This window comes from Molothrus aeneus, chromosome 3, assembly GCF_037042795.1.
Source record: "Molothrus aeneus isolate 106 chromosome 3, BPBGC_Maene_1.0, whole genome shotgun sequence".
Classification (NCBI taxonomy): Eukaryota; Metazoa; Chordata; class Aves; order Passeriformes; family Icteridae; genus Molothrus; species Molothrus aeneus.
In genome coordinates, this window is record NC_089648.1 from 13251242 (window position 1) to 13277987 (window position 26746).

Sequence of the window (26746 nt, forward strand, 5' to 3'; positions counted from 1 at the left end):
TCCCTAATTTAAATTTTATAGCAATTCAGAGGGAGGGGGTTTACATTTTCCATTTCAGGGAGGCTCCTGGCTTCCTTAGCAGGTACCTGTCTTTCCAAACCAAAACACATCTGCAATGTAAAGAGGTCTGGAACAGTTGCTGCAACCCCAAAAGGTGACTCAGGGTACCACCAAACCTACTCCTTAGAGTAACCTTAATAATTCTGCAACTTTGCCAAGTAAAAATGGATGTCCAGAGACATCTGGACGTTGATCCAATCATTGCACAACCCAACACGGAGAAATCCAGCTACTGTCACTTTATTTGTCTTCATGCCTTGTGATTCACTACACTTGTTTACAATACAAATACACTATTCAATACAAAATACTCAATGACCATATATTAGTATTTTTCTTCATAGTATCCCTGAAGTGCACAGGCCCTTCCTTTATAAACAACGTTGCATAAACGGCTGTACATGAGACAGACACTCCTAAAATGAAGCTCGGTACTGAAAGAAGCCAGGAGGGGACACTTGCGACGTTTCCCTGGGATGGGTTTAACTCTGGGACAGACGAACAGCTATGTCTTTGCTGCTGTGGAAGGCTGTTTTATGTTATTCCCACCTCCAGGTTCTCATCCCCCAGCAGCCAGGAGCAGACATGCAGAGTGGCACCTGCCATTCCCTGTTCCAGCCCTGTGGCTGCTCCCTGTGTAGGGCAGCTGGAGCAGCCCTGGTCTGACACCGCTGTCCAAGACCCACTCGGCCACATTAATGCAGCCCTGGGGCTCCCACCATGGACCCTGCACCTCCTCTGGCTGTGGCCAGGCCCCTCTCCCACCCCACTCCCTCACTGCCTCGGGGGAGCAGAACCACCCTCGCTCCTGCCCTGCTTCATTCCCTGGCACGTGGTGGGGAAACAAGGTTCAGTGGCACAAAGGGAAGGTGATGGGACAGCTGGAAAGGCAGAGAGACAGGCAGCCGAACCCAGTTTACCTCCAGCAGCTCATGGAACCACCTACTTATCCTCTATAGGAAACCAGGTAACATCCACATGGAAATAAGCCATTTTCAGGGTTTTTCCCCAGTTGTGCTTTACATCCTGTAGATCATACTGCTTCCTGCTTTTCCACTGCAGAATGAGGAAGACATAAATCAGAACATCATTATTACCAACACAAAAGATTAACAGTCTTAAAACAAGTTCCTTAAAAATATACAGTGTGTCAATAGACTATAACTTAAAAAATAAGTCATTGACAAAAAGGGTAAGAGGGTTAAAATAACTTGAATTTGTTTTTCTCCTAGTATGGAGGGGTTTGATAGAGGAATTTGGGATTTATAGAGTGCTTTGGTCTAGTGAGCCCATGGTGACTTAAATCCCTTCTGCTCCCTGCAGCTCTGAGTACTGAACAGGTGAATCGTCCTAGACACAGAAATTAAAATTTCTGGTTCATGCTCATGGCAACTGCAGTTTGAATACAATCAACAGAGCACCCTTTGCTCCAAACAATTAATGGCAGTATTTGTTTTCTAAGAAAGAGGACAGGCAAATGCTCCAGGTCCTGTTTCTAAGTGAGGAGATTTGATTACCAGCAATATTTACAGAACAGTTTTTGCAACCTGGGGTACTGTGCTCAGACAGCAAACAGAGATACCAAACTAAATGCTTGCTGTGGAAGAGCACAGAAATTGTATGGTTTTGACATTAAAAATGAGCCCAAACTGGATTTCTGAATTCCAAGAGTTAAGAGAGAGGGATTAAAAAAACCCCAACCAAACAACAGTAATACAAACAAACCCCAAATCTCCAGCCCCAACCAACCAAGAAAATCCAAACCATTCAAGAACCTACAACAGAGCATTTTGCACTGGAGACACTAGAGGGAAGCTCACTTAAAAGCAGCTGCCAGTGCTGAACAGTATTTGTCTCAATGCACTGTATTGAGCAGACTGGAGAATTTCAGTAGCAATTCACCATTTCCCCTGATCAGAATTATCTCTTGACATATTCCATAGGTAAGAAGCAGGACTGTGTTTAGCTCCTTCATTTTTTTAAAACTCCCATTCTGTAAGAAATTCCATGATAAAATAACTGCACAGTACAAGCTCAAAGCAGTAACCACACCTTCACCATGGCTGGGAGAGCCTGCCTTTCACACCTACAGACTTAAAATCATCTCTTGCTGCTTGTGCTTTTTAAGTTTCTTTAGAAATTCCACCTTTAACATCATAACCTGGCAGCTCATCTGCATTTGTGCAGCATCGAAGCTGCTGCCCCAGATCCAAGAATTAATAATTTCAGCTAGTCAAAGATCATTAACTTAGCAACTTTTTGTTCTTGTGCACTCTTTTGAAAACACTCATCAGTAAACAGGTCAGCTTCTGCCCCCAGTAACTTTGTAAGGCAGCAAAAACTCAGTGTGCTCCTTTCCAAAGAAAGGCTAAAGAAAACAATGAGTTCAGCTTTTCTGAAAATGAGAAAGCTGGAATACTTGAATGAAAATTGCTATTATATGTGAATAATGTCCTAGTGTAATAAATTGTTCAGATGGTGCTTGCCTCCTGAATTAATCAGCTTTCCTGAGACTTGAGAAACTGCCCCACTGAGTTTACTGAGCTAGAGAGAGAGAGAGACTGGTGTGACACTAACACAATCCTGAACTAGAAAGAATCCCTCCCCAGTGGCTATTTCACAGCAAGAGCTGTGAGCCTAATAACCTGGGAGATGACAAATACCCTCCTAGCTCAGCCTAAAGAAGCCTGTAAGCGTGACCCTTGTTATCCCCCTAACCCATGCAGCAGCAGTGGGATGGATCTCTAGCAGATGAACATGAAATTCAGAGCAGCCCCTGACCCAAGCTTCCCAACAGGAGCACAGCCTGTTAACCAGTCACCACATCTGCTTTTGGCTTTGGTCTAAATAGAGGATTTAATTCTGGGTATCATAGGCATCAGAAAGGCAGATAAGGAGAACACACTAGTGCTCCCCCTGCAATGTGTTTTGTATGAGGGGGGTGGTGTTGGGGAAGATGAAACAGGAAAGCCCCTTATAAATATGACTGCCTGGCAAAAGATTTTGAGAATATGGAGACTCTAAGTGAGATTGAAATGAAAGCAAGCTTTGAGATACCTCAGTTACTGAACAACTGGAAAACAATGGTATGGCCAGCTGAAGGTAATCCCCTTTTGATCAAACATTACCCTCTGCTTGCAGACAAATCCAAGGGTCAGAGCAGACCCTACTAGCTTGGCAGAAGGGGTCCAAAGAGTAGTTTTTAGGGTTTAAAATGTAACACACTATGGTAATGCAATGATTCTTATAGACTGTATGTAAATGCTATAGGATTTGTATATTGTAGTAGACTGTTTAGTGAGAATCAGAATATTCAGCACAGAAGATTTATTGTATTGTAATGGGAACCTCGCTTGCTCTCTCATCCTCTTTACCACACTCTTGCCTTCTCTCTCTTTACCTCTCTCTCTCTCTTTTGTGCCTGCTCTGAGCTGTGGCTGGCAGCTCCCAGCAGGGTCCCTGCACCCACACCTTTGCAATAGACCTCAAGTTCCATGACCTGGCTTCAGAAATCTCTCGTCTTCGTCCGTCCCAACTGTCCCCCCCCATCGCTCCTACAGTGTGGCCCAAGCCAAGTCCTCCGATTTCAATCTGCCCATCCCAAAGTTTAGGAGGTATATACATTCTGGTTTGTTCTCTGATGAAGACAGGAAGCTTACCTCCACGTTTGGACCCAGGGCCAGACTCAGGGTCACTTGACTGAAATGAAGAGTCAGACTGAAGAACACCTTCCCACTCCTTTGCTGATGCTCCAGTACTCCCATTTCTATGGAAATAAGCACCCCTTTTTTGGATAGCGATCATGCTAAAACAGCTCCTCCCAACCCTAAGCTGAAGTTACTAATGCACATCTTTACACATGAATTATTTCCTACATCTATGTTTTGACAATACACTTAACTGGAGTATTTTTCATGCACGGGGTGTACAAAGTGAGTCAATGGAGTGTTTGTCCTTAAACCACTATCATACATGTATTTTGCCAAAGGAAAAAGGGCTCTAAACCCTTCAGTACAGACAGTATCTGGCTTCCAGACAGTGGCACGATGTAGTCTTCTGCCTTTATGGTGTTGTTCATACAGTGTATATCAAAGGCTACTTCAAACCTTTGAAGAATGCAGGTGGCTGTCCCTTTTCAGGGCACGGTGAAAGTCTCTCTCATGACCATGGTCCTTTAAAGCTTCACCTTGATTCCACTTGACACTTCAACATTCCTTATGAAGGGCATCCCTACTTTTGTAGGACAGAAGGAATTTTAAAGGGTTTTACTTGGTTCTAGTGTTTAAGCATAGGTGAACAAAAACAAACCAAAGAAAACCCCAGCCAAACAATGCCCACCCCCTGAATGCCTCATAGCATCTACACCCATCCTCTGCTTCCTCTGCCCTCCCCTTCAAGTGATGCAGTGTGACCAGGGTTTTTCCACTGCCCTGCCAGCACCCCCACAACACTGTGCACTCAAGGACTTTTGAAGACTGGACTGCAGCTGGACCAAGACTGGAGAACATGCCATCGCGTCACCATTCAGCGCCGTCGTATTTCTTTATTTTGGTTTGTATAGAGCATGCTCTTCCCAAACCCACTACAAGCCCTGCCAGCAGCAGGAGATCTCCAGGTCTTCCACAGCAACGACAAGTTTGGCACGGGAAAGCCCAGACATGAAACACTCATGGCAGTGAGCCGCGGCTTGACACGGAAGCAGAGGACAACTGGGAAAAGCTCACAGGAAGGGCATGACGACAACCATGCGGATGAGTTGATGCAACAGCAGCTGGGCCTTGCAGTTAACAACAGTTCCCTGCATCCTCCCTCCCCCTCGTTCCTTTGACTCTGCTGGGGCCCCGGTGGTTTGAAGCCTCTCGGGTTAGTAGAAATTACAGCCTCAAGGGTGGCACTTTTGGAGCAAGTTTGCACGAAACAGGAGGTGATGCTGTCCCATGCCTTGCTCGCGGTGTGTTGGGTAACGGGACATCTCTTCAAGGCTCAGGGGCCACGGGGGGGAAAAGTCAAGAGAGGGTCGAGGGCTCTCAGGGCCCCTGCTGGGTTATGTGGCTCTTGTTTCTGAGGACAGGGTCCTCGTAACTGCTAGCACAAGGTGATGTGGAGCTTTCCAAGGGCAAGCCCTGCTGCTGGTATCCGTAGTTGACATTCCCACAGGGGAAGTGGCGGAGCCTAAAGAGAGGCACTTCTTTAACACTTGCGGTTAGGGAAGATGGCTCTAAGAGCAGGGAGGAGCCTGGCAGCCTGCCAGTCACAATGTTGGGCCCCACAGTACAGTTTCCTTCCTGTCCCAAATTCTCCCTCTCGGGCCTCTCCTTCTCCAGCAGAGAACTGTTTTTGCTGGCCTGCTTCTCCGCAAACCAAGAGCCGTAGGTTGGATTCCAGAGGTTGGTGGGCTTGTTTCTGGAGCCCCGGCTTTTGTGAAGCTCGGAAGGGGGGTTGGACTGGGCATAGGCCATGTTGATGTGTCCTCCCCCTGTGGCTGACTGCACCTTCCCCGGCGGTGGCTGTTCCAAGGCTCCCACTTTCCCTAGAGATTTTCCAGAAGTGACGGCTGATGCCAGGGGTGGTGGAGATGGCAGGGTTTGCTTATCATCCTTTCTGTCTTGGTGTGTTGAGACCAAGAGAGGAGGAATTCCTTCTGGATCGTCGGGGCGCATCGCCACCTTCTCCTCCTCCTCAGTTGAAGGGCCGTATTCTACCGGCAGGGCGGTGTTGATGACATCAGGATCCTGCCCAAGGGAACAATGGGAATTCCTCAAAGCCTGCAGCCATCACACATCTAGCAGCTGTCATGCTATGATCTCAAGACATCCCACCACCCAGAGCCCACATTCCATGAGGAGGGGATGCAGACAAAGTGCAGTTAGGTGTGAGATGCAACAGGATATCCTTAAAATCCAACTCCTTTTAAAGAAAGTAACCCTCAAACTCACCATAGAACAGCAGAGGCACAAAAACAATGAAAAGCATTTTTTATGTCCAGCAAAATTTCCTGTGGGAATGCTTTTTGGAATCTCTATCATCTCAGAGTTCATAACACTCTCAGATAATATTGAGAATGTTGGAACCATGTAAGTATTGCCTCCACATGAGAAGGGAGGAATGGGAATGCAGAGTGAAGACAATACTTGCAGACTCCTTGAAGCCTGAATCCACAGGGGCTGTGGTTCTGAGCTATTTAAGCAGTTTTGAAAATTAAACGGAGAGAAAATGCAGTGATCTTGGCAACCTTTACTTATTGCTATATGCCATGGCAAGCTACAGATAGCAGAAAAAAATGCCTCCCAATCCCAGGATCCAAACACATGTAAAAAACAGATCAAGCTTCCCAAATAGCAAGGGAAAGCAAACTGACTGAAGTGAGCAACAGTGAGATCATACAAGGAGCCTGTGCTGATGCAGGCAGGAGAACATTTTCCAAACTGCTCTATTCCTCACAAGCTAAACTGGTGGTAAAAAAAAAAAAAAAAGAGTAAATCAGATTTTGGCCTGGAAAGCCAGCCACATCTTTTCCCCTCTGCCTAGCCTAAGAATCCCCGCTCCTTTAGCATGGCCATCTCTCCACCTGCCTACTCCAGTGCTGTCAGATTAAAACAAAATTGCCAACAGCTGCTGAAACCATCTGCAAAGGGTGCTCTGAGCTGGGACCACTTCTGTTCAGTGCTGACTATGCCTTAAGGGTAAACACTGGGATGGAGTGGCTGGGATGAGGCATGTGAAAGCAGTGCAGGTTCTGCCCTGTCTTTGCTCTTTTGCTTGTTGGAATCTGTGCCTCTATAAGCAGAAGCAGGGCTACAAGTGTGCTCTCTGTAAAGCTGTGTCAAACTGTGTCAGCCTGTGCCTTTCAGCAGCAAAAGACAAGAAGATCAAGCACCTGGTGAGGTGAATATCCCAGCCAGGGGTCCCAGGCTGACATCAGTCTCCCTGGACTGCAGTAAGTGCAGTGCTGCCTCCTCATCTCGAGTCCTGGCTTGTCTAGAGAGCTCTTTAAGAGGAACCCTCTCCACCCCTGCCATCTGAGGTGAATGAACATGGATACCTGAGTGCAGTACTCAATCCTCTCCAGGATTATGGCAAAGTTTGGCCGGTCCTCAGGCTGGTGCTGCCAACACTGGGTCATGATGCGGTAGCTGGAAGGGCAGAACAGGAGATGTTCATGAATGGCAGATCCTGTGGGATGCGACAACTGCTCATGGCAACTTGGGAATCACAGACATTCAGCACCATTCTTGCTTCTAATAAATGAGAGTTCTCTGCCTTCCCTGGAGTTGGACAACTGATGCACTGGTGACCACTGGAGTGTGACAACCAGTGGGGTGAAATGCAGAGTCTTTCAGAGAAATTACTCATCCACCTGAAATCCATTGGACAACACACTAAAGCTAGGCAGGGCTGCAGATAAAGGAGCCCAGTTTTCCCTGCCTGTGAACAGTCTGATGCACTGAAGTTTCACAGCTAACCTAAGACAGAGAAATATTGTGTCATTTCTGACCACACAAGCAGTGGCCAGGACTTCTCCAATGGGCCCTGATTTATTCTCCAAAACAACAGAAAAATTAAATATTAGAGAAATCACTGGCACTAAAGATTAATAAGGCAGATTAACCATGATTAGGTCAAACTTAAAGGTCATTAACTTTTGAGTAGAGAAAAAGCATTTGAAACAGAAACTTAGTTGCATGAATATATCAAAGTTACAGTCTCATACACAGGGCCAGGGCAGTTTTTAGGTGGATCCATCCTTCCTCCATTGGTGACAAACTCCAGAACCTCCTGGTTGCTTTTGCTGGGGTAGGGCATGTATCCCAAAGAGAATATCTCCCACAGCAACACGCCAAAGGACCTGAGTACAAACAAAGAAACAAGAAACAAAGAGAAACAAAGGAAAACAAAGTGAGGGATACTGGAATGACCATCACCAGTGGGCAGCGCCCTTAGGTTCAGTTCCATCAGCGTTGCTTTTTGCAACATTTGATCAGGCAGCTGGTGGAAATCTTGCTGTAGGATTCAGACATAAATATGCTGCACAGCTGTAACTTTAAAACTTTTAACAAATATCAGTAGCTGACTGTTAGGTGAGTGAAGCCTATGATGTAGGTAGGTAAACATGGTTGCTTTGCCCTTGTACTCAGCACTGCTCAACTGGAGGTAACAAAAGTGAAACGTTATCCTTTTCTGAGGCACTGACCACTACCAGAGAGACAAGTTTTGACAAACTTTTCCTCTGGAATAGCTACCCTGCATGAAATATCCTGCTAGTGAATCCCCACTGGTTCTCTGAGGCCCACAGGCCTCACCTGTCACTCAGATTAGAATGAAAACACTCCCCAGCAAACACAGCCCTGGCCTGGGTGCTGTGGGCTGCAAAGCCCTGGGGACAGTGGCTGGGACAGTGCCCCTCCAAAGCATTCACCTGATTTAATTCACATTAAAGCTGTAGAGAGATGTGCAGCAGTGGGAAACTCCTCTGCTTGGTGCTGAGACAGGCAGAGCTCAGCTGTACCGGGGTGTGGACCTCACCCCTCTGCTTGCTCAGGAGCTGGGTCCTGGCCACCAGCCCCTTCCCCCTCCACACACTCCCTGAGCTCTTGCCTCCTGCTCTCCCAATTTTCTGGCCACTCAGGAGCTCCAAGTGCTGCTGTAGGCCAGGAGAAAGGCAAAACCCACAATGCAGGACACCCTTCTCCCTGACTGGCAGGATGGATTGTGCCTGCAGCCTCCCATGCTGCTTTCCTCAGTGTGGCACTGAAGCTTTCCTGCTGCAGCAGCAGCACCTGCATCTGCTCTGCTCTCCCTGCCCTGCAGCACCCACCTCTGCACAGTCCTGACCCTTCTGCTCCCTTGTCTCCTCAAACACTGCTGGCTCTGAAAGACCCAGCTTGTCTTTTTAGTATGTGAGAAGTGAACAATACCATGTGGTTTTTACAAAATATTCACGGTTTACAAAAGGGGTCCCAACACAGACAGAGCGGCCAGCGGAGGAAAGGAAGCGCACCATGTGTCTGTTTTTGATGTAAAGATCCCTTCCATGAAAGCTTCAGGGGGCATCCATTTGACAGGCAACATTGCACACCCACCCTTACGATAGTAGCTGGCTCTGCAAAGAACAAACAGAACAAAAGAGTCAGCCAAGGATTCAGAAAATGCCATCAATATGGGATTTTCGTAATTACAAATATTCAAATTATGAGCCAGAGGAGAGACTACTTTAGGTGGAACAATCTAAGTGCTGGAATGACCTGTTTCTTCTCATAGAAGCAGTGGGAAAGAGCAAATCATGGAAGTGCTGTTTAATGTACACCACTTCAGGCCTGACCTGGTGAACCAGTTATCCTCCTCCTCATCCTCCTAGGGAATTACTAACACAGTAACTGCTGCTGGCAAAGCTTCCTCCTGCCCTTTTCAACCACAGCAAGATGTCCTCACCTCATGTCACACATGGTCATCTTGGGCATACCCAGCAAGAATAAACCAAACCTCTCCCATAAATACCCAGTCTAAAGCACTGTGAGTAAAATCCAAACCCCTCAATAGGAGCAAGGAACTTCTTGAGGAGGATGCCAGGTCATTAGAGCTGGGACAGTGACACAAAAATGTTCCTGAGACAGGAGTTGCAACAGTCCTTTGGAGTTGCTGTCATTTAAAATAAAACCTGCAAGCCCCCAATGCCATGCTGGCATTTGCAGGAGGCTGCTCATGCAAGGTGGTATCACTGATCACAACAGCACAGCCTGAGCTTCCAAAGGGTGCTCCTGGACAAAGAAACACATGCAGGCTTCAAAGGCACCTTTGAAAGCTCAGCATCAAAGTGTTCATCTTGGCAGTCAGTTTGCTGTTTGTGTGAGGGTGACAGATGCTGCTCTGTCCCAGCAGAGCCCCATCTGACAGTGGGGCTGCATGGGGGCTCTTTGTGGAGGGAAAAACACCCAAACAGCTCTGATACACTTGGGTTTCTGAAGGTAGCACTCTGTTTGCAGCACCTCAGGCTGTGATACTGCCAGAGCTCAAGCTGAGCAGAGCCAAACCTGGCTTAGTAATTGCACAGGAAAATCCCCAAGCAGGAAAAAAAAAAGAAGGCAAGGCACTGGAATAAACTGTGCAGGTGACTGAGCATGAGGCATTCCTTCTTCTGAGTCAGGGCAAATCAATTCCTCAGCACAGCAGGGTATGGAGCTGCACTTCTAGAGGTGCTCTGTGGAAGATGAAACATCAAACTGCAGCCCTGACTGCTCATGGTCATTAAAGATTTTCTGGCACTTCTTGCAAGAGCAAAGGTAGTTAACCCTGTGTCCTGGCTGAATTCCAGTTTGGGTGATTACATTTTCCTGACCTTCTACACCTTCCTCCTTGAGCTGCAGTAAATTTAGGAAATTTACTGGTGACACCAAACCAAAGGTGCAGGGGTAGCATCAAGGAGAGAGATTAAACTCAGAATGATTTGGGATCACAAAACAAAGGGGCACATCAATGCCATTCATCGTGGAGAATGTAAAAAAAGTAAACTGAGGACAGAATCTAAGAGGGAGGAAAAACCTTCCATGACCATTAGACTCCACTGCCCAGGAGAAAACTGCCCAGGGCAGTTTAAGGCAAACACCAGGAAGGCATCAGTTGGGATTCACCAGGCTGGCATCTCTCCACTCCTGCCTCACCAGGGTTACACAGAGCAGCACAAGAGGCTGCACAAACACTGCTCCTCCCCCATTTCAGTGACCTCCCACTTGCAGGTACCCTGGGCTTGGCTCTGCTACCTGTAAATATCCCGGGCCATTCCAAAGTCTCCAATCTTAGCCACTCTCCCAGGCCCTCGACAGGTAAGGAGGCAGTTCCTGGCAGCAATATCCCTAAAAGGAAAGGGAAGAAAAGAAACAGAAAGAGAAGAAGCACTTAATTATTAGACAGTTTTGCTAATCAAAAAGAAAACAAAATATAGGACCTACTTTCCTGAGCTGCAGAGAAACTAAACAGCCAGAAAAGTCAGTGTTTATGGATAACTGCAATGTCCCCAGTTCCAATCTATCCCCACAGCAGGAACAGTTTTGTTCTTTAACATTTTCTCTTTAAACTTCACATAACATCTTCCAGTTGAAAGGGTGGGCCTCCTGTGAGCCTCCCTTCACCCCGGGAGTTATTTTTATGTCTCTAAGGAGTGCAAGAAGAGGAGCTGATTTCAGAATGTACCAGTCCCAACATCCAGCTGTCTGGGCAATGATCCACTGATCTGTTCCTACTGTGATTGTTCAAGTGTTGTCAAAAGGCTGTTGTACTGCCAGAGACAGGTGTCAGAACACTGCCAGAACTATGTGCAGGTGTTGCTCTGAATACTGAATCTGTGGGCCTGAATCTGTGTATGCAGGTAAAGCTCCAGCTCCACCTCTGCTGGGCTGGAGTAAACCTTGAGGTCTGAATAGCACAATGGCACAACTTGTGGTGACTCTCAGAGCTGCAAACTGCCACCTCTCTGCTCATCTCTACTCGGCAGGCAGATTCTAGGTGCTTGCCAAACACCCTGTTTTGCAGGAGCAATGGTCACTGATGCTGCCCTTCTGGCTGTGCTTGTACAGGTGCTCTTCGAGGGGGAGAAGAAAAAGCTTCCAAAATGAGCAGACAGGCACTAAATAAAATTCGTGACAGGGAGAGCTTTAAAGACTTCTGTCACAAGACTGTGTCCATCTGCAGAGTAGGCAAATAGGCTGCACAAGTGCAGGCCCTGAGACAGGGCTCAGGATCTTTGGCAAAACTACAGACCTTTGCCAGCCTGATTTATAGCAGCTCCTCTCTCTATTGCTTCTACAATTCTGATTTTGTCTCCCCGGTTTAAAGGTATCCAGCCACTAGAGTGCAGCAGGACACAAACAGATGGAGCAGGGCATTATGAGCCCCTGCTGGCCTTTCTGCAAGTCCTGCCCAGGCTGGGCTCACCCACCTGTGAATGAAGTGGTTCTCCTCCAGGTACTGACACCCACAGGCAATGTCACGGGCCACGTGGAGCAAGTCCAGCATGGAGAGGGAGGAGGGCTGATTCTGCCAAAAGACAAGGGACGCACATGGGTTAAAAGCAGAAATATGGTGTGGTTTGTCACTGCTGCAGCGCTGGGAGCTCCCCAGCAAGTGACAAAGGGATTAGGGAAATGCACAAGAGAGAGTTCATACCCACGAACTATGAAAGGATGTGCAGACACAACGTTACACAGATCCCAGAGACAGAATCAGAACAGACAGAGTCAGCTGGCTCTGACTTTCCAGCTCCATTGGGATGCCCCTGTAAGAATTTCCCCCAGTTCTCAGGGCACATCTTCTGAATTTTCAGCACGATTTTTCAGATCTGTAGCCTGAGCTGTTCTTCACTGAGTTTCTCTCTATTACTGCCAGCTCCTCTCTAAAGTCACCTTGAACCACGAGAATGACATTTTGTATAATGGCATGAGTCACATTTGCTCTTTCCCTCCTCCACATCTGTGTAGGTTTTATCTTGCCCCTCAGAGCACTGGCACAGTTTTGTGTAGCCAATGGCTATGGCAGGCTAAGGCTGCCAACTCCTTGTTCCTGCCCCTGTGATGAAGCCCACAGCCCTTGCCAGGAGGAGCCAGATGCTCTAGTGGAAAGGGCAGGATTCACACTCAGCCCCTGCAACCAAACCACAGCTGCTGCCCTGAGGTGTGAATCAGTGATCCCTGAGGTGAGATTCAGTGATCCCTGTGGTGAGATTCAGTGATCCCTGTGGCCAGTCCTGTGAGGGAGGGGGAAGTGCTGCTGCCTGTGGAGTGAGGAGAAACAACCGGGTGGCAGTGACTGCTCATGGCACAACAACCATTTCATGGCTAAGTGTTTATCAGCCTTAGTTATTCCACCAAACAAGCTTATCACACTCCTTGGCTCTCTCTTAGGACACCAACCAGTCAGCCTAGTCCCCAGAAGGCACACCTGTCCCTGGGGTTCTCACACCAGTGCACAAATGAGCACAGCTTCTCCAGTGACAGGGACTGCTGGCTCTCCAGCCCATCTCCAGATGCATGCCATGCTGTGCTGGCCATCCCACCTGATCTAAACCACTGCAAACTGGGACTGGAAATAAGTCCAGGCTCTGCAGCAGCCACTAGTTAAACAGTGGTCATTGGCTGGTAAAACCCAAAACCAAAAATCAACCAAATAAAAAACCACAACCAAAACCAGACAACAACAACACCAACAACAAAACCAAAAAAACCCCCAAAAAGCCAAAAACAAACCCCAAAATCAAACCCCAAAAAACCCCCCAAAACCAAAAAACCCACCCAAAACCCCCACCAAACAATAATAATAATAAAAAAACCCAAAAAAACCCCAAAAAACCAAAAAAACAACTTAATGTCCTCTGAAGATATTAGGAAAAAAAACTTGCCTCGATACTTAGCTAATGAAATAATTGAAAAATGGTGCATCTCTATGTGAACAAAGCCTGTTTTGTTCAATGCAGGGCCATAAACCAAAATGTGATCTTGTTCCACCTGCCTATATTTTATTATTTACACAGTATAGTTCATTGCATATATATGCTTCACTGATTTTTTAAAACACTGGACTGCATCTCCCCTTAAACTTTCCTCTTTACAGAGCAACTATTTTCTGCAAACATAAAGCAGCTCTTTCCCTGCCATTTTGTGGGGAAGGGGGAATAATCTCTTTTACCTCTGTGAGTTAAAGTGACTCACCAGCTACACAAGATGGCTACAATAAGAAAGAATGCACATCTTCTTTTTCCCTTGCAGGGCATAACCAAGGGGAAGTTAATATCTCAATCTACCCATTCCCTGCTCTTTCAAGCAAGGGTCAGAAACTTGAAGTGAAAACTGAAAAACTGAGTAAAAAGCCCAATTCTTTACTCCACAATTGATTTCAGACTCAGGCTGTACTGCAAAGCAGTCTGTAGGCTGAAGCCACAAGCTGATTTGATCTGTATAGCTTTTTTCTCTTTTCCCCTTTTTTTTCTTTTTGTTTTCCTTTCCTTCCTTGGATGAATTCCTTCCACCTTTTTTTGGCTAAATACAATCCTAAAACAGATGTGACTGCCCAGCCAAGGACAATTTAGCCATGTAATTTGTTTGAAAAATGGAGGTTTGGGATTCATTTTGCAAGGGGGCAGCCTTGAGACAAACCAAAGGATTTGCTTTACAGCCTTTGCTCCCCAGATGAATGGATGGTGCCAGCTGCAATGCTCCACTGCTCAGGGCAGTGGGCATGCTGGAACCACTGGTGTGACACCTCCCAGGTGAGGCTGAATCTTGCCAAAGGTGAATGAAATTCTGTGTATTGTTCAGTGTAATCACTGCTCTGTGCACAGCACAAAGGAGGGGAATCATTTATCCATATATGATTTCTCTCCCAGAGCTGGGCTTTGATTGCTGTGCTGTGTGAGAGAAAGATCAGCACTGAACCTCCCAGAATGGACAATTCTGCAATGCTCACTCTGAGCTAAGGCTCCAAGTCCAGGAGCCTCTGGATCTACCAGCCTGCCTCTCTGCAGATGAGGGGGAAGAGGTAATCCTGTAATAGATGTGAAACTCTATTAGAAATGGAAAAGAGAAAACCTTCAGGGCTGTCAGCCATGGATTCATGGGGAATTATGAATCTGAACCTTATGGAGTGGACCTAGCTGGCATAAATTGACATATTCCATGAGAATCACTGGTCTTGTACCAGTGATGATCATTCTTGCTTAGAGTCCAGAAAAATCATTACATATTGGCTGAGCTGAAGAACACAGACGAACAACATGCAACAGTGCTGGCAGCATCTCCATCTGTCATTAAGTTGGATCCTGTGTTCTGATACCTCCTGCAGTTGCTTTAGCTTTCCATTTCATGTCCCTTGCAATGCCTTCAGTCCCCCCTTCCCTTCATTCACCTTCTCCTTCACCATTCCCTCTGCTCCCTTTCTGGCTTTTCAGCGTGCAAGTGCACGGCAGCGTGCTGCATGTGTCTTGTTCCAAGCCACACACGTTGTAGCTGGCCAGTGGCAACTGGGGGTCTCTCCAGCAAGGTGCTTTCTTTTTCCATAAGCCTTGGAATTAGTGCCAAGTTAATGTCTTTCACACCTCTATTAAGTCTATCCAAAACTAGCAAATGAATTTGATGTTACTGGCAAGGAAGTGCAAAGAGCAACTGAGGGATGAAGGTAGAGACTGAACACGTAAATCTCTTTTTTTGTAATTAGGCTAAAAGCAGAAGTAGGTGGGAAAGACAAGGTAAAAGAAATTAGCTGGAAAATACAAAAGTGGAAAGTAAATAAGGAGAAAGGCAGTAATTCGTATGGTGCTTACTGCAGAGTAGAGAAGTGCATCTCTGCCACCCACCCAGTCAGATAGGGCTTGTGTTCAATTAATTCCTTTTGGAAGCAAAGCTCATCAAAGCCTCTTTACTTTGCACTTGTCCCTTGTCTTTCCTTTCCTTTAATGGCCCTGAAAAGCTAGACATCCAGCCTGCTATGCCTGACTTCTGCCTGTCTTCCCTGAATGAGCAACAGGAGGAACAAAGCAGCTCAGGGTTCATTAAGAGCAGTGCAAAGATACATCCACCAGCACTGAGCCACAGGCCTTATGTACAGAGACTCTGTCACACCTTGGGTGTATGCAGAGGGTAAATCCACTTCCAGGGCTAGATCTCATACTTCACAGAGCACAGTGCCCTGCACAGATCTCAGTTCTCATCAGTCATAGTCTCCTTGCCTCGCAGTTTGTGAGCCAGCAGTCAAAAATACACCAGAGGCTGATTTCTCAGCACTCACAGGTGCCACTGGCCCCTCAGAAGCTGCCCCAGCAGCCAGATAATGAATTACCCTGTCATCCTTGCCAGGCAGACACCACATGGGATGGTTGCAGAAGCAGGGCAAGGCAAGGGGAAAGAAGGTATTAGAATGGAGCAAAACAGTGTGGATCTGTGTCTGCACAGAGTCAGGCTGCCCATGTTCACCCAGCTGTTCAAGAGGGAATGGAAACTGCTTTTCTGGATCAATTCCAGCTTGCAACTACCCATCTGCATTAGAAGCTCAGCTTTCCCAAAGTGTGGGAGACATGGGACGAAGCAGAAAAAAGAGGCATCAATCCAAGGTCTGCTTCACTCCTGGGAGCAAGTTAAATGCAGAAACCAGGGAGAATCTTCAAGCTGATGGGAAAAGGCCTTGTGCCTGGTAGCAGTTATGATCAGTCTCAGGTAACCTCGAACAGGTCAGGAAAGACAAGTGTCTTAGGTTGGAAATGGGGGTGTGCATTCTATTGCCATCTGTTAGAGGTGGGGCAGTTATCTTCTGTTCATTGGGCAGTTTTCTTTATCTCTTCCACAACCAATCCTCCCTCCAGGAGAGACCTTCTGTTAGTGGGCCATTGAGTGTCACTGCATGACTGATAAAATTCCATTATCCCATTGGGAGATGCTCCACTCAGGGGGAGGAGCCAAGCATTCCTACCTGGATATAATCTGAGATTTGGAACACCAGAGCAGTCTTTTCCCACTGGATTCCCTGAGGAGCAGCTTTCTTCTCCAGTGGATTCCCAGAGGAATACCAGACCCATCTACACCACCACTGGGCCTTCAGAGGAAAACTCCACCCTTCTACAGGATCCCTGCTCCACCACAACCACAGCTGGCACTGCAGGAGGGCTGCAGCCACCATTTCATCAGACTGCTGCCACCACCCTGACCCACAGGGTGTCAGGTTGTATTCTAACTCTGTCAGTGGTTGGGTGGTTTGGTTTTTTTTTTGTACTATTGCATTTATTTTTTAGTTTTAGTAAAAAACTGTTATTCCTATTCCCACATCTTTACCTGAGAGCCTTTTAATTTCAAAATTAGAATAATTCAGAGGGAGGGGGTTTATATTTTCCATTTCAGAGGAGGCTCCTGCCTTCCTTAGCAGAGACTTGTCTTGTCAAACCAGGACAACAAGGAAAGAAGAGGAGTGTGAAGGCAGAAAGAAATACTAAGGAAGCAATGGAGGGAACCATCAGCCTCTTCTGCCATGGGCTTTCACAGGGGTTGCACGGAGCTACTGCTGACAAAAGCAGAAGTTGTGGTAAGGAAGAACTCATGACTGAGGTAGGGCCAAACAGAAAAAAGCTCCTCAGATCAGAAGGTTCCCATGACTTCATCCTGTCAAGATTAAGGGCTGTTTCATCTACAAAAGCAGCTGGCTCATTTTACTGCAAGTAGGTAAAATTCCTGCTGTGCAGGACTAGTGTTCTGGTAGCTCTCACAAGATCTGTACCATCACTGAGATGGCTTCTCTAATTTAAGCAGCCAAACCCCATCCTGTTTCACCTGCCCCTTCCCACATCTTGCACAGCCTGGCCTGGCAGTTCTGAACAAAGCACTTACCTGCAGCATATCCAGTCTGTGTCATTTTACACTGCACTGGGTGAGAGTGGGGACCACGTTGCAGAACATGAATTTCCCCATTCACCTACCACCAAGTTCAGCAAATTTGTAGGAGCATCTCTAGGTGCTTCAGAAAAACAACCTGTATTTATAAAGTCTGCTTTCTTAGATCTCAGACTTTATTTTCTGGGTGTTTAGCCTCCTTATCCAGGAAGGAGCCACTTTATTGCAGCCTATTCAAGACTGCAGTGCTTCTGAGTCTCACAGACCATTTTATATGTCTGAAAACCACACTGCATGGAAAAAATAAAAAAGTTTATCTGTTTCCAGAGGCCTCAAGGAAGAATCTTATTGATACCTGTTAGAGCAAATTTGTGTCTCTCTTGTACTGATAAAATGCAGCATTTTGTCCTGTGTCGAACTTAGAGACAAAATATGAAGCTGGGCCCAGCCTTAAACTTCAGCAATATCTGTGTGACTTTCTGACCCAGGGACTCAGAGAAAGCTTTATTCTTCTGAAATACTGAATGCTCTCTAGAAGTCATAATTTATTTCTTCCACATTTCTAGCTGACTGTCTCTTCCTATTGATGCTGATTTCAGTGGGGAAAATCTTTAACTCTGGACTAAAGATATTTTCTATTAAGTTGACAGCTCCAGGCTGGATTGTCTCCTTGCCTATGCCAAACTTGAACTGACAGGTATCCACAGAAATGCATCTGATCAGCAGTTTAAATAATGGGTTCATATTTTCAATATTACTCGCTCAACATTTCCTCCCAGCCTGCCCCCAGCTGGTGTGGAGAAGGTAAGAGTTGAGTTTAACATTTTATTTTTTAGACTTCGCTTTTGTTCTTTTTTTAGGTAGTATCTGCAATGGTATCTAGCAAAGTCCAGGGATGAGGCACCTCTGCATAGCCCCAGCAGCATCTGTTCCTATCCTGCTGGCTCCTGCCTGCACAGAGGTCTCACAACAACAGAAATTTTGTCACCCTCTAAAATGCTGGGAAATAGTGTCTCATAGATGAGTTCTTTTACAGCTAAGTGTTTGCCTTGTGGCAGCAGCTCCCTAAATAAACCACAATTTACTCTTCCTCACCGGTCTGGGCCGTGTCTCCCTCAGGAAGGATTTGAGGTCTCCCCCAGCCATGAGCTCCAGCAGGATGAAGCGGGGCAGGGCCTGCAGGCTCACCCCGATGCAGCGCACGATGTTCTGGTGGTTGAACTTGCTGTGGAGACAGGGACACCCAGTTGTGGAGCAACATTGACCCAAAAAACACAGTAGCAGAAAACATTCAAACCTTTTTGCTGCAGGGAATGTGTGGGGGGTTTTTTTGGTTTTTTTTTTTTTTTTCTGGGTTTGTTTTTGTTTTTTTCCCCAGAAAATAAAAAATCTCAAAGGTAGGGCAACTTGATAAAGCTTAAGCACTACCCCTGCATTCTGTGTCTGTCTGGACAGTGTAGGGACAGACAGAGGTGAGGAAGCAGTGGCTTTTGGCTGCTTTTCCTCTCCCTGTTTTCTGCATTCTTTTTGGGCTCCGCAAGACTTGTGGGGCATAGGAAGCAGAACATGTCTGATAACAGAGAAAAGTCTGCTCTTAATTTCCCCATCCAAGAGGCAGAAGTTGGGCTAGGGCAATGTTGTTCTAAGTAACACACTGACACGGGGATCTGCTTCTGGGGGATGTTTCTTGAGGTCAAGTCTCCAATACTTCCTTAATTCCCCACCTCTCAAATGTGATGGGAAAGTGGTTCCATAGATTCTGTGATTCAGACACTGACACATGACATGACAGCATCATAAAGTCAATGTCATCTGTTTGTTTTGACTAGCCAAACTCAAATTCCTAAGGTATGTTCTCCTCTCTGAGAGAAATCAAAAAAATCTTATTATCAATTCTAAAATCTGGGCTTTAAATTTTTCACTTTCGGTAATGAAAACCAATGTGGATCCTTTTGAAAATTTAGCCTTTGATCATTTGGTGCCTCTTCATTTGTAAGAAGAACAGAAAAGGATGGCAGTGCCTATTATATTTGTGCTAAAACTACTGTATAGGTGTGCTGAGATGACACCACCTATGAAGAACCTTTTTTTTCTTTATTTTGTTGTGCTTTGCAAGGCTACACAAGTGGTGTTGATGTGATTCATACACACCTAATAATGAGAGCTTCCATGAGGAAGTCGAGCTCATCTTGCTCTGAACACACTTCTGGCAATGTCTGGAAAAGAAAGAACGGGTTGAAAAGGAGAAGATACTTCAACTTACAGATTAGAACACCTTGGCACTAACACTGCAGCAATCCTCCTTTCTCAAAAGAAACTTCACTCTAAGACAACCACTAGAGCATTGCTAAACTAGACTGTGAAGCCTGTTGAAAGGTAAATATCAGACCTCCTGGCCCATCAAGGCCACTGTCATCCTCCTCCCAGCAAAGGAAATAGCCCAGAGTGCACAGAGAAGTGTTCAACATATGGGACTCTGCTGTATAGAGGATGAGGAGTGAGATCACAGCTCCTGAGTTCTCTGCAGTTCAATGATCCTCCCTTCCTGCAAGACTGGGATCTATAACCAGCAGCAGAACTGTGCTGCTATGTAATCTCTAAGAGAAAACAAGCCAGCTAGACTGCTGAAGGCCTGGAGAACTCTACCAGGGTCTCTTAGGATTTAGCTTCACATCCAATGCATATCCATCCTGTAAGGGACTGGTGAGATCCCTGGAAAACCAGCCAGCTCCTACTTGCAGGGTCTTTGACGTATGTGCCAGCAGCTTTTGGCCCTGTGAAGATTTTTGGACAGATTACCAACCATGGGGAGGATGGACAGTGCATGGATTTAGCTCTCATTCCTGCAGCCTACTGTGGCTCTGTGGGAAACCTTTGCCTATTTACTATTCACAGTCCTCTTTTAGTAGTCTCACATACCCATATCCTATAAGCTGTACCATTGCTGTGATGGATTTAAGTGTTGCAACAGAGCAGCAATATTTCTAGCCATGTCCTTCAGGACTTATAGCAACGCTTCACTCATCTTTATTGTTATAATGCATTGGGACTCTTGGGTGAAAGGTGCATGAAACCATCATGATAACTCATTCACTGTCACTTACTTTCACAGCCACCTGCAAGGGAGTGGGGTCGCTGGGGATCCCTGTCACCTGACCTTCATATACCTCACCAAAGGCTCCGTGGCCCAAACCCCTGGACAGACCAGAGAAGACAAGAAGGTTTTACTACAGAGAACACACATTATAACACTGTGGACACAGCTCACAGGCTCACAATTTTCATGGCAGTGTAACAGGGAGAACTGGATATTGACAGTATGATCTCACCAGACCTTGGTGAGGTCTTTCATGAACCTACATTTTATTTAATTGGAAGGGAAAGCAGTCCATGGAAGTGAACACTCCCCAGTGAAATTGAGCTGCTGGCATTGCAGCACGTAACAGAGAGCACTTATCTATGGCTTTGGTATCAGTGCTCAGTGGTGGGTGCTCCAAAACAGATCAATAAAGACAGGACTTTAGTCTTGGTGTTTACACACCCTAAACACATTAACAGTTCCCCTGATATTTCTGCATCACCATTAAACAAAACATTGAGCAAGAAACTAGGAGGCACAATGATTCTCTAAAGACCTGAATTCTAAAGCAAATAACTTTTCTTGACTTATTGTGTGATTCTGGGCAAGCACCTTAGCCAGTAAATGGTGATGACAGTGCTTTGTAAAGCACTCAGCTCAAGGAATTTGTGCTGAGAATTGTTTCTGGCAGTGATCATGTTATGAAACGTAGAGTTTTATTTTGAATAAGATTACAAGAAAAAGAGAAAGGAATAAGAGTAATCATAAAATAGAACCTGTTCCATGTCCTCGTGATACAGATTTTGCATACCTGTCTATTCAGTCCTCACTCTCTTAACGTTAAGTCAACTGGTACTACAACAGCTATTTCACATCAGGGGCCTGTCACAATGACATGGTGAAATATAGCAGGGGATGAGGCTGCATCCCAAATCCTGAGTCCTTCTTAACCCTGCATGGGCTGCACTTTGGGCAGTAGCATTTCCAGCCTCTAAGAGGCATTCCTGCATCTCAGTCTGGGGAAAAGGCTGCATGCAGTCTCCTGTTAGAGCCAGGTCTGGGCTGAGGGCTGCATTGATTCTGTTCTCTGCTCTATCAGTGGACTGCTTTTGCATGGGCTGTTGCCCTCCTGTCCATATTAACAAGGAGGAACAATCAGGTCTGCTGCTCATAAGCTCTGTCTGTAGTTTTCCCAGGATAGAACCAGTCTGGGCAGTCAAACCACACTGAGGACTCGTGCTGCCTGTGACTCAACCACTTTGTGTAATAACATTTTGTAGGTATCAGCTTGAGACACCATTCTTGGCTCTGCCTGACCAACCTATTACAAACTGAGGGGATAAGCCAGATCTTTACAGCTCATAATTCACCCTCCTTCCAAAAAGTCCACTTTCCCTTCCCTTGTCAATTCCCAGCTGTATCCTCTGCTGTCTGCTTACCACACTTCAAAAATCCTTTCAAAGTCCAAGTGGCAAAGGGAGCAGCAGCACAGGGTACACTGGAAACCTCCAGGTGCAGTCCAGCAAGATGTGCAGATAAGAGGGAATGAGATAAGAGACAGCAAAACATTGCAGACTGCATAGACTGCTCTGAGCATAATTTTTTTCAGCTCCCAATTTTAAGCTTCCCAATTTTCCAAGGACTCCTGCTTCCACTTTTTATTTTTTTGTGTAACACTGCATGGTATCAGGGTACTGTCAAATTCACAGGTATCCAGCAGTAGAGCAAAGTGTGTAAGAACTCAGAATATTCAAGTTTTTCTTAGGAGACACTTTAAAGCTTTTCAGAAGTTCTCATCTAGACATGATTATCTTGCTGGCTTTATATCCTGTCTTTTTAATACTGTCTGGCATTTTCAAATCCATTCCTTTCCTTGCTATTGCACTTAAGGATGTCATTGTCTTTACCAAAGACCCCATCAAAGATTTAAAAGAGCTTTCTACAAGCTTCAGCCATCCCAGAATTTCATCAGCTCATGGCAATGGGCCATTCACTGCATAGCCTGTAAAAGATGTAACTGAATTACTGGTGATGACTATTCAGTTCTCCTCACAATCCCAGGAGACGAACACTGCACCTGTAGAAGGTCAAGGTGAATGCCAAAATCTAGTCCCCTCCACATGAGCCTAACTACTGCAGCTTTACATTTTATGGAAAGGGGTCTGGACCTAAAAGTGCACAGGAATTTGCACAGAGCTGTGCATTCACACCTCTCTAGGAGAGCTGGGACATGTGGGTGTACAACGTGAAGGGTGGGGAAGGCAAAGATGGATTTACCGGATGAGGGAGATGTTTTTTCGAGGCACCTCTTTAAGGTCACTAATGGAGGTGGTTTTTCCTGCAAAGCAGTAGTTGGGGTTGTAGTCTGTCATGATGGTGGAGGTACGCAGCTTGCTGAGTTTGTACTCTGGGCTCTGCAGCTCCATCTGCATGGCTTGCAGCTCCTGGTGCTTGCGGCGATACACTAAACAGGAGAACACAGTTAACCACGGCCAGAGACTGCATTTGGGACAGCCCTTCTCACTGGGATTCACTGTGCTGTGGCCAGACTTCAGGGAATCAAACCAGCCAGTGACACTGGCATATTTCTGTACATCAAATAATTACAGATAGAAAATGGGATCTGAAGATATCCAGGAACCTTTGATTTACACATCTTACAAAGAAACAGGCTTGCTCATGGACTGTCTGTAAAAAGTAAAATAAATTTCACTTGGAGACATCTCAGAGTTCTGATGTTGTTTTAATGCTCTATTTAGTTTAACCAGACCTTCCAAATACAAGTCCAGTTTGAAACTTGTGGGAGGTGGGGTATTACTGACTTTCCTAAATCACACAGAAGTGACTAAAGTCTGAAATGAATTATTGCATCACATTGTTCAAAATGGATAGCCTAAGCTGTTTCCTGAGAATAACACATTGTACATAAAAAATAGCCAATTTTCCAAAACTTCCACTGTTTCTAAACAAGAGAGGTAGGACCACATTTGAAGTCAGTTTATGATATGTTATATTCCTTGCATGACTTCACTGACACTTCTGCAACACCATTTAAAACCACACGTTGAAAGAAGACATCCTGAGGATATTCCTTGAAATAGTAACTGATATTGCAGGATTTTTTCCAAAAGAAGATGACAATCAGGAGCAGGTTAAATCACTATTGATTTCTGTGGGAGCTGGATTGAGCCCAAAGACTGTGACGGCAATAGTTATTGCATCTTCTCCAGCAGATGTTGCTCAAGGGAAAAATTGAAGGGGTAAACATGCACTTGCAAAGGCAGATGGATGTAATGACCTATCCACAAACTCTTCCTGTCCTCCATTTTCCTCCTCATTGCCTTTGCTTTAATTTTTTAAATCGTTGCCCTTTCCTGAGATGGAAATGATAGGCTCGTTGGATGGAAAGAGGATTACTCTTCCACTCCTGAGAAGTATTTAGTCATTGTAAAAAGGCACTGTCAGGACAGAAATCATAGATGTAGGACCATGTGCATGCAACTGATAACTCCTGAAATTCTTAAAACTGAAACAGCTGTGCAGATCTAATTTCCTGCTCTTGGTTCATCCCTCTCCTTCCCCAGACCACACACAGTGTGGGCAAAGAAAGGTGGCAAAGCTGTGGTTTGAATCCCTGACTCCTTTTCATTGATTCAAATCTATTCTGCTTGCACAAAATGCAGGTGAGTGAGTGTTTAAGATAAGAACATGAAAAGGTGAAAAATACCTTTTAGAATTTCAAGCAAAAATGCCAAGAATACCCACATCCTACAAAGGAGCAGTTTGTGAAAGAGGAACCTATGTGAGAGTTTAAGCTTAAATGTCATACATTAAGAGGTGAAATCTGTACATAGGCACACAAATAAAGAAACTTTTAGGCATTAAACAGCACCAGATCTCACAAAAACCAGAAGCAGCTGTGTTCTGGCAGCTGCACAGTACAACACAAAAACCAGTGTATCTTTTGAGATGCAGTCAGTAAGTGAAGCCTCCTCTACTTGGCCATTGTGGTTAGAAACAACTACAGAATTCTGAAGATGTGTGTGGGAAGGTGTCATTAAATACAGCAGTAGCTCAAAACCTGAATCCTTTTGCCTCTCAGGGCCCAATTATCCCTAGCTCAGATCCAGCGCTCATACGAAAATATCTTTTGCAGAGAAACACTCACCTATCATGATTCCTGAAAAAGCCAAAATTAAAGCAGCCACCAATGCTGAAGTCACTACAGACAAGACCAAGGAGAAAGGGAGACGAACCACTGGCTCAGCTGCAACAGAAAGAAGGAATTACATGTTTGAAATTATCTTCCAGGAGCCACATTTTTGCCACCAGATTTTTTTCTGCTCGTCTTTCCATTTACTCATCTGCTGCTCCAATAGTGTAGGAGCAACCTCTGGCATGACCAGTTCTCAGGATCTATGACTTCTCATACCTCATTGTTTCACTTTCCTCAATTAGTATCAACTAATTAAAACAGATGGTTCACCATCAATGAATTAACATGTGAACTCCCTGGGTGCAAAAACAAGACCATAAAAAAAATGGGCAGGAGGTTGGGGGGGTGAAAAGAACATTACATTGTTTGGGTTAAAGTGCTGCTATCAATACCAAATCACAGCAAAACAGGAGGAGGACTGCAATATTTCATCTCCTAAATGCATGTAATCCAAGCAGAAAAACCTGATAACAGTGTAGTGAAGCTGCATCCTCATGTGGGATCATGCTATTAAGGATTACCTCACCTTGACAAAATGACCATACTTTTTACCTATCTTACAGGCAGGAATGGTAAAAACACAACACAACAATTTTCCCATGCCAGTGACAAGCTGAAAGCAGGATCCCAAACCCCTGGGGTCACCTGCTCTAAATGCTGCACAAGAATAGGAAGCAAACCCAGTAATGGAGCTCTGAGCACCTGGTTTTGAAAGAAAGGCAAGTACAGGCACTGTATTTAGTTTTTGTCAGAGAAACCTTGCACAGAATTTCTCACAGTTTTGGAACTTTACTTTAAATGTCCAATTCCTCAGGAATCATATTTTCCTTCACCTTGCTTTCTTCTTTTTTTTTTTTTTTTGGTTCTTTAAAGAACTGGTCTGAAATACAAGTTCAGCTGGAAAATTCTTTCGGCGAGCAAACTTTCAGGATTTCAGAGCAGACTCTGAACACAAGCACAAGCAGACACAAAATTTGAGTCTGCTCAGATCTGCCCAGGATGCCAAACACATACTGTAGAGCAAAACAGCACTTCTGCTCAGTGCCCCAGTCCTCACCATTGATGAGGCTATATCCTGGCAAAATAGCTCTGCAGCATACTCAAGCAAGAAAGAAAATAAACTTCTACTGCAGGTAGGTTTAAGATTAGACAGCACTTTCAGGATGTCTTACAGTCCAAACCAGAGCCTTTGGCCACACATTTTCTGTCCCACATGTTAGCAGTACCCCACACACCTACTTACCTGTGCAAGACACACCATCCTCTGCCAACTCGGTGCCTGGCTCACAAAAGCAAATGACTTTTTGAGTCTCAAGATCAACATGGCACTCGTCCATCTCACAGTGGCTGCAGTTAAGGTGCAGCCTAATTTCCACCTCTCCGTGCCCCTCTGTCACTAAGGAGTGGATGAAGAAGCTCAGTTAATTACTGTAAAGACCATTCTTATAATTTCCTTGGGTTCACCCTTTTCTTTCCTGGCCTTTAGTCCCTCCAAGACCAATCACTGCAAAATCTTCAAAACTTTCTGGCTGAATCCACCAGGCCAGAGTGCATCTGCATTTGAAAATACTTCTGGCTGTTCTAAAGAAAACTTCTGTTTTTTTAAAAACAAGTAGATTTGTTGTTGTTGTTTTCTGAACACATTGCAAACATATTAAAGACACTGACTTCTGAGAAAACACAGGTTGGAGTTGCAGTATTTATCACTCCCATGCACTGCTGGGCAGCACCTAGATATTTTACCAAGGGATGCTCTAAGGAACTTGCTTGCTGGTGAATAGTCAGATGTTTTGTCTGTTTCTTTCCTAAAGTATCTGAGCTATGAGGTTCTGTTATCACTTTCCTTGTCCAAAATTATTCTGTAGGCTGGTAGACTGTACTGCTGGGAGTGTTTCCTAATAGGCTTGATGTTTCCTCTCTCTGTTTTTTTCCTGCTACTTCTGTCTATTCTCTGCTGTATTTTATGTACTTTCTGCCTCCTCATGTTCATGACACTGAGCTGTACTCCAAAAGGATGTAAGGGGTCCTACTATTTTT

General features: G+C 45.4%; 1 protein-coding gene across 3 annotated transcripts in view; it reads right to left on the reverse strand.

Moving 5' to 3' along the window:
• Positions 1-284: 284 nt before the first annotated feature.
• The window catches only part of ALK (ALK receptor tyrosine kinase), a 307024-nt gene continuing 280562 nt past the window's right edge, over positions 285-26746 (reverse strand). For all 3 annotated transcript variants that reach the window (XM_066546309.1, XM_066546307.1, XM_066546308.1), the window contains 13 exons: positions 25953-26105; positions 24662-24760; positions 22771-22957; positions 20519-20609; positions 19566-19630; positions 18510-18639; positions 11990-12087; positions 10815-10907; positions 9059-9160; positions 7772-7906; positions 7103-7193; positions 3720-5792; positions 285-1116 (listed from right to left, as the gene is read on the reverse strand). In XM_066546309.1, coding sequence (XP_066402406.1) covers positions 5088-5792; positions 7103-7193; positions 7772-7906; positions 9059-9160; positions 10815-10907; positions 11990-12087; positions 18510-18639; positions 19566-19630; positions 20519-20609; positions 22771-22957; positions 24662-24760; positions 25953-26105 — 1949 coding nt within the window. In that variant the 3' untranslated portion in view covers positions 285-1116; positions 3720-5087. The remainder of the gene's footprint in view (positions 1117-3719; positions 5793-7102; positions 7194-7771; positions 7907-9058; positions 9161-10814; positions 10908-11989; positions 12088-18509; positions 18640-19565; positions 19631-20518; positions 20610-22770; positions 22958-24661; positions 24761-25952; positions 26106-26746) is intronic.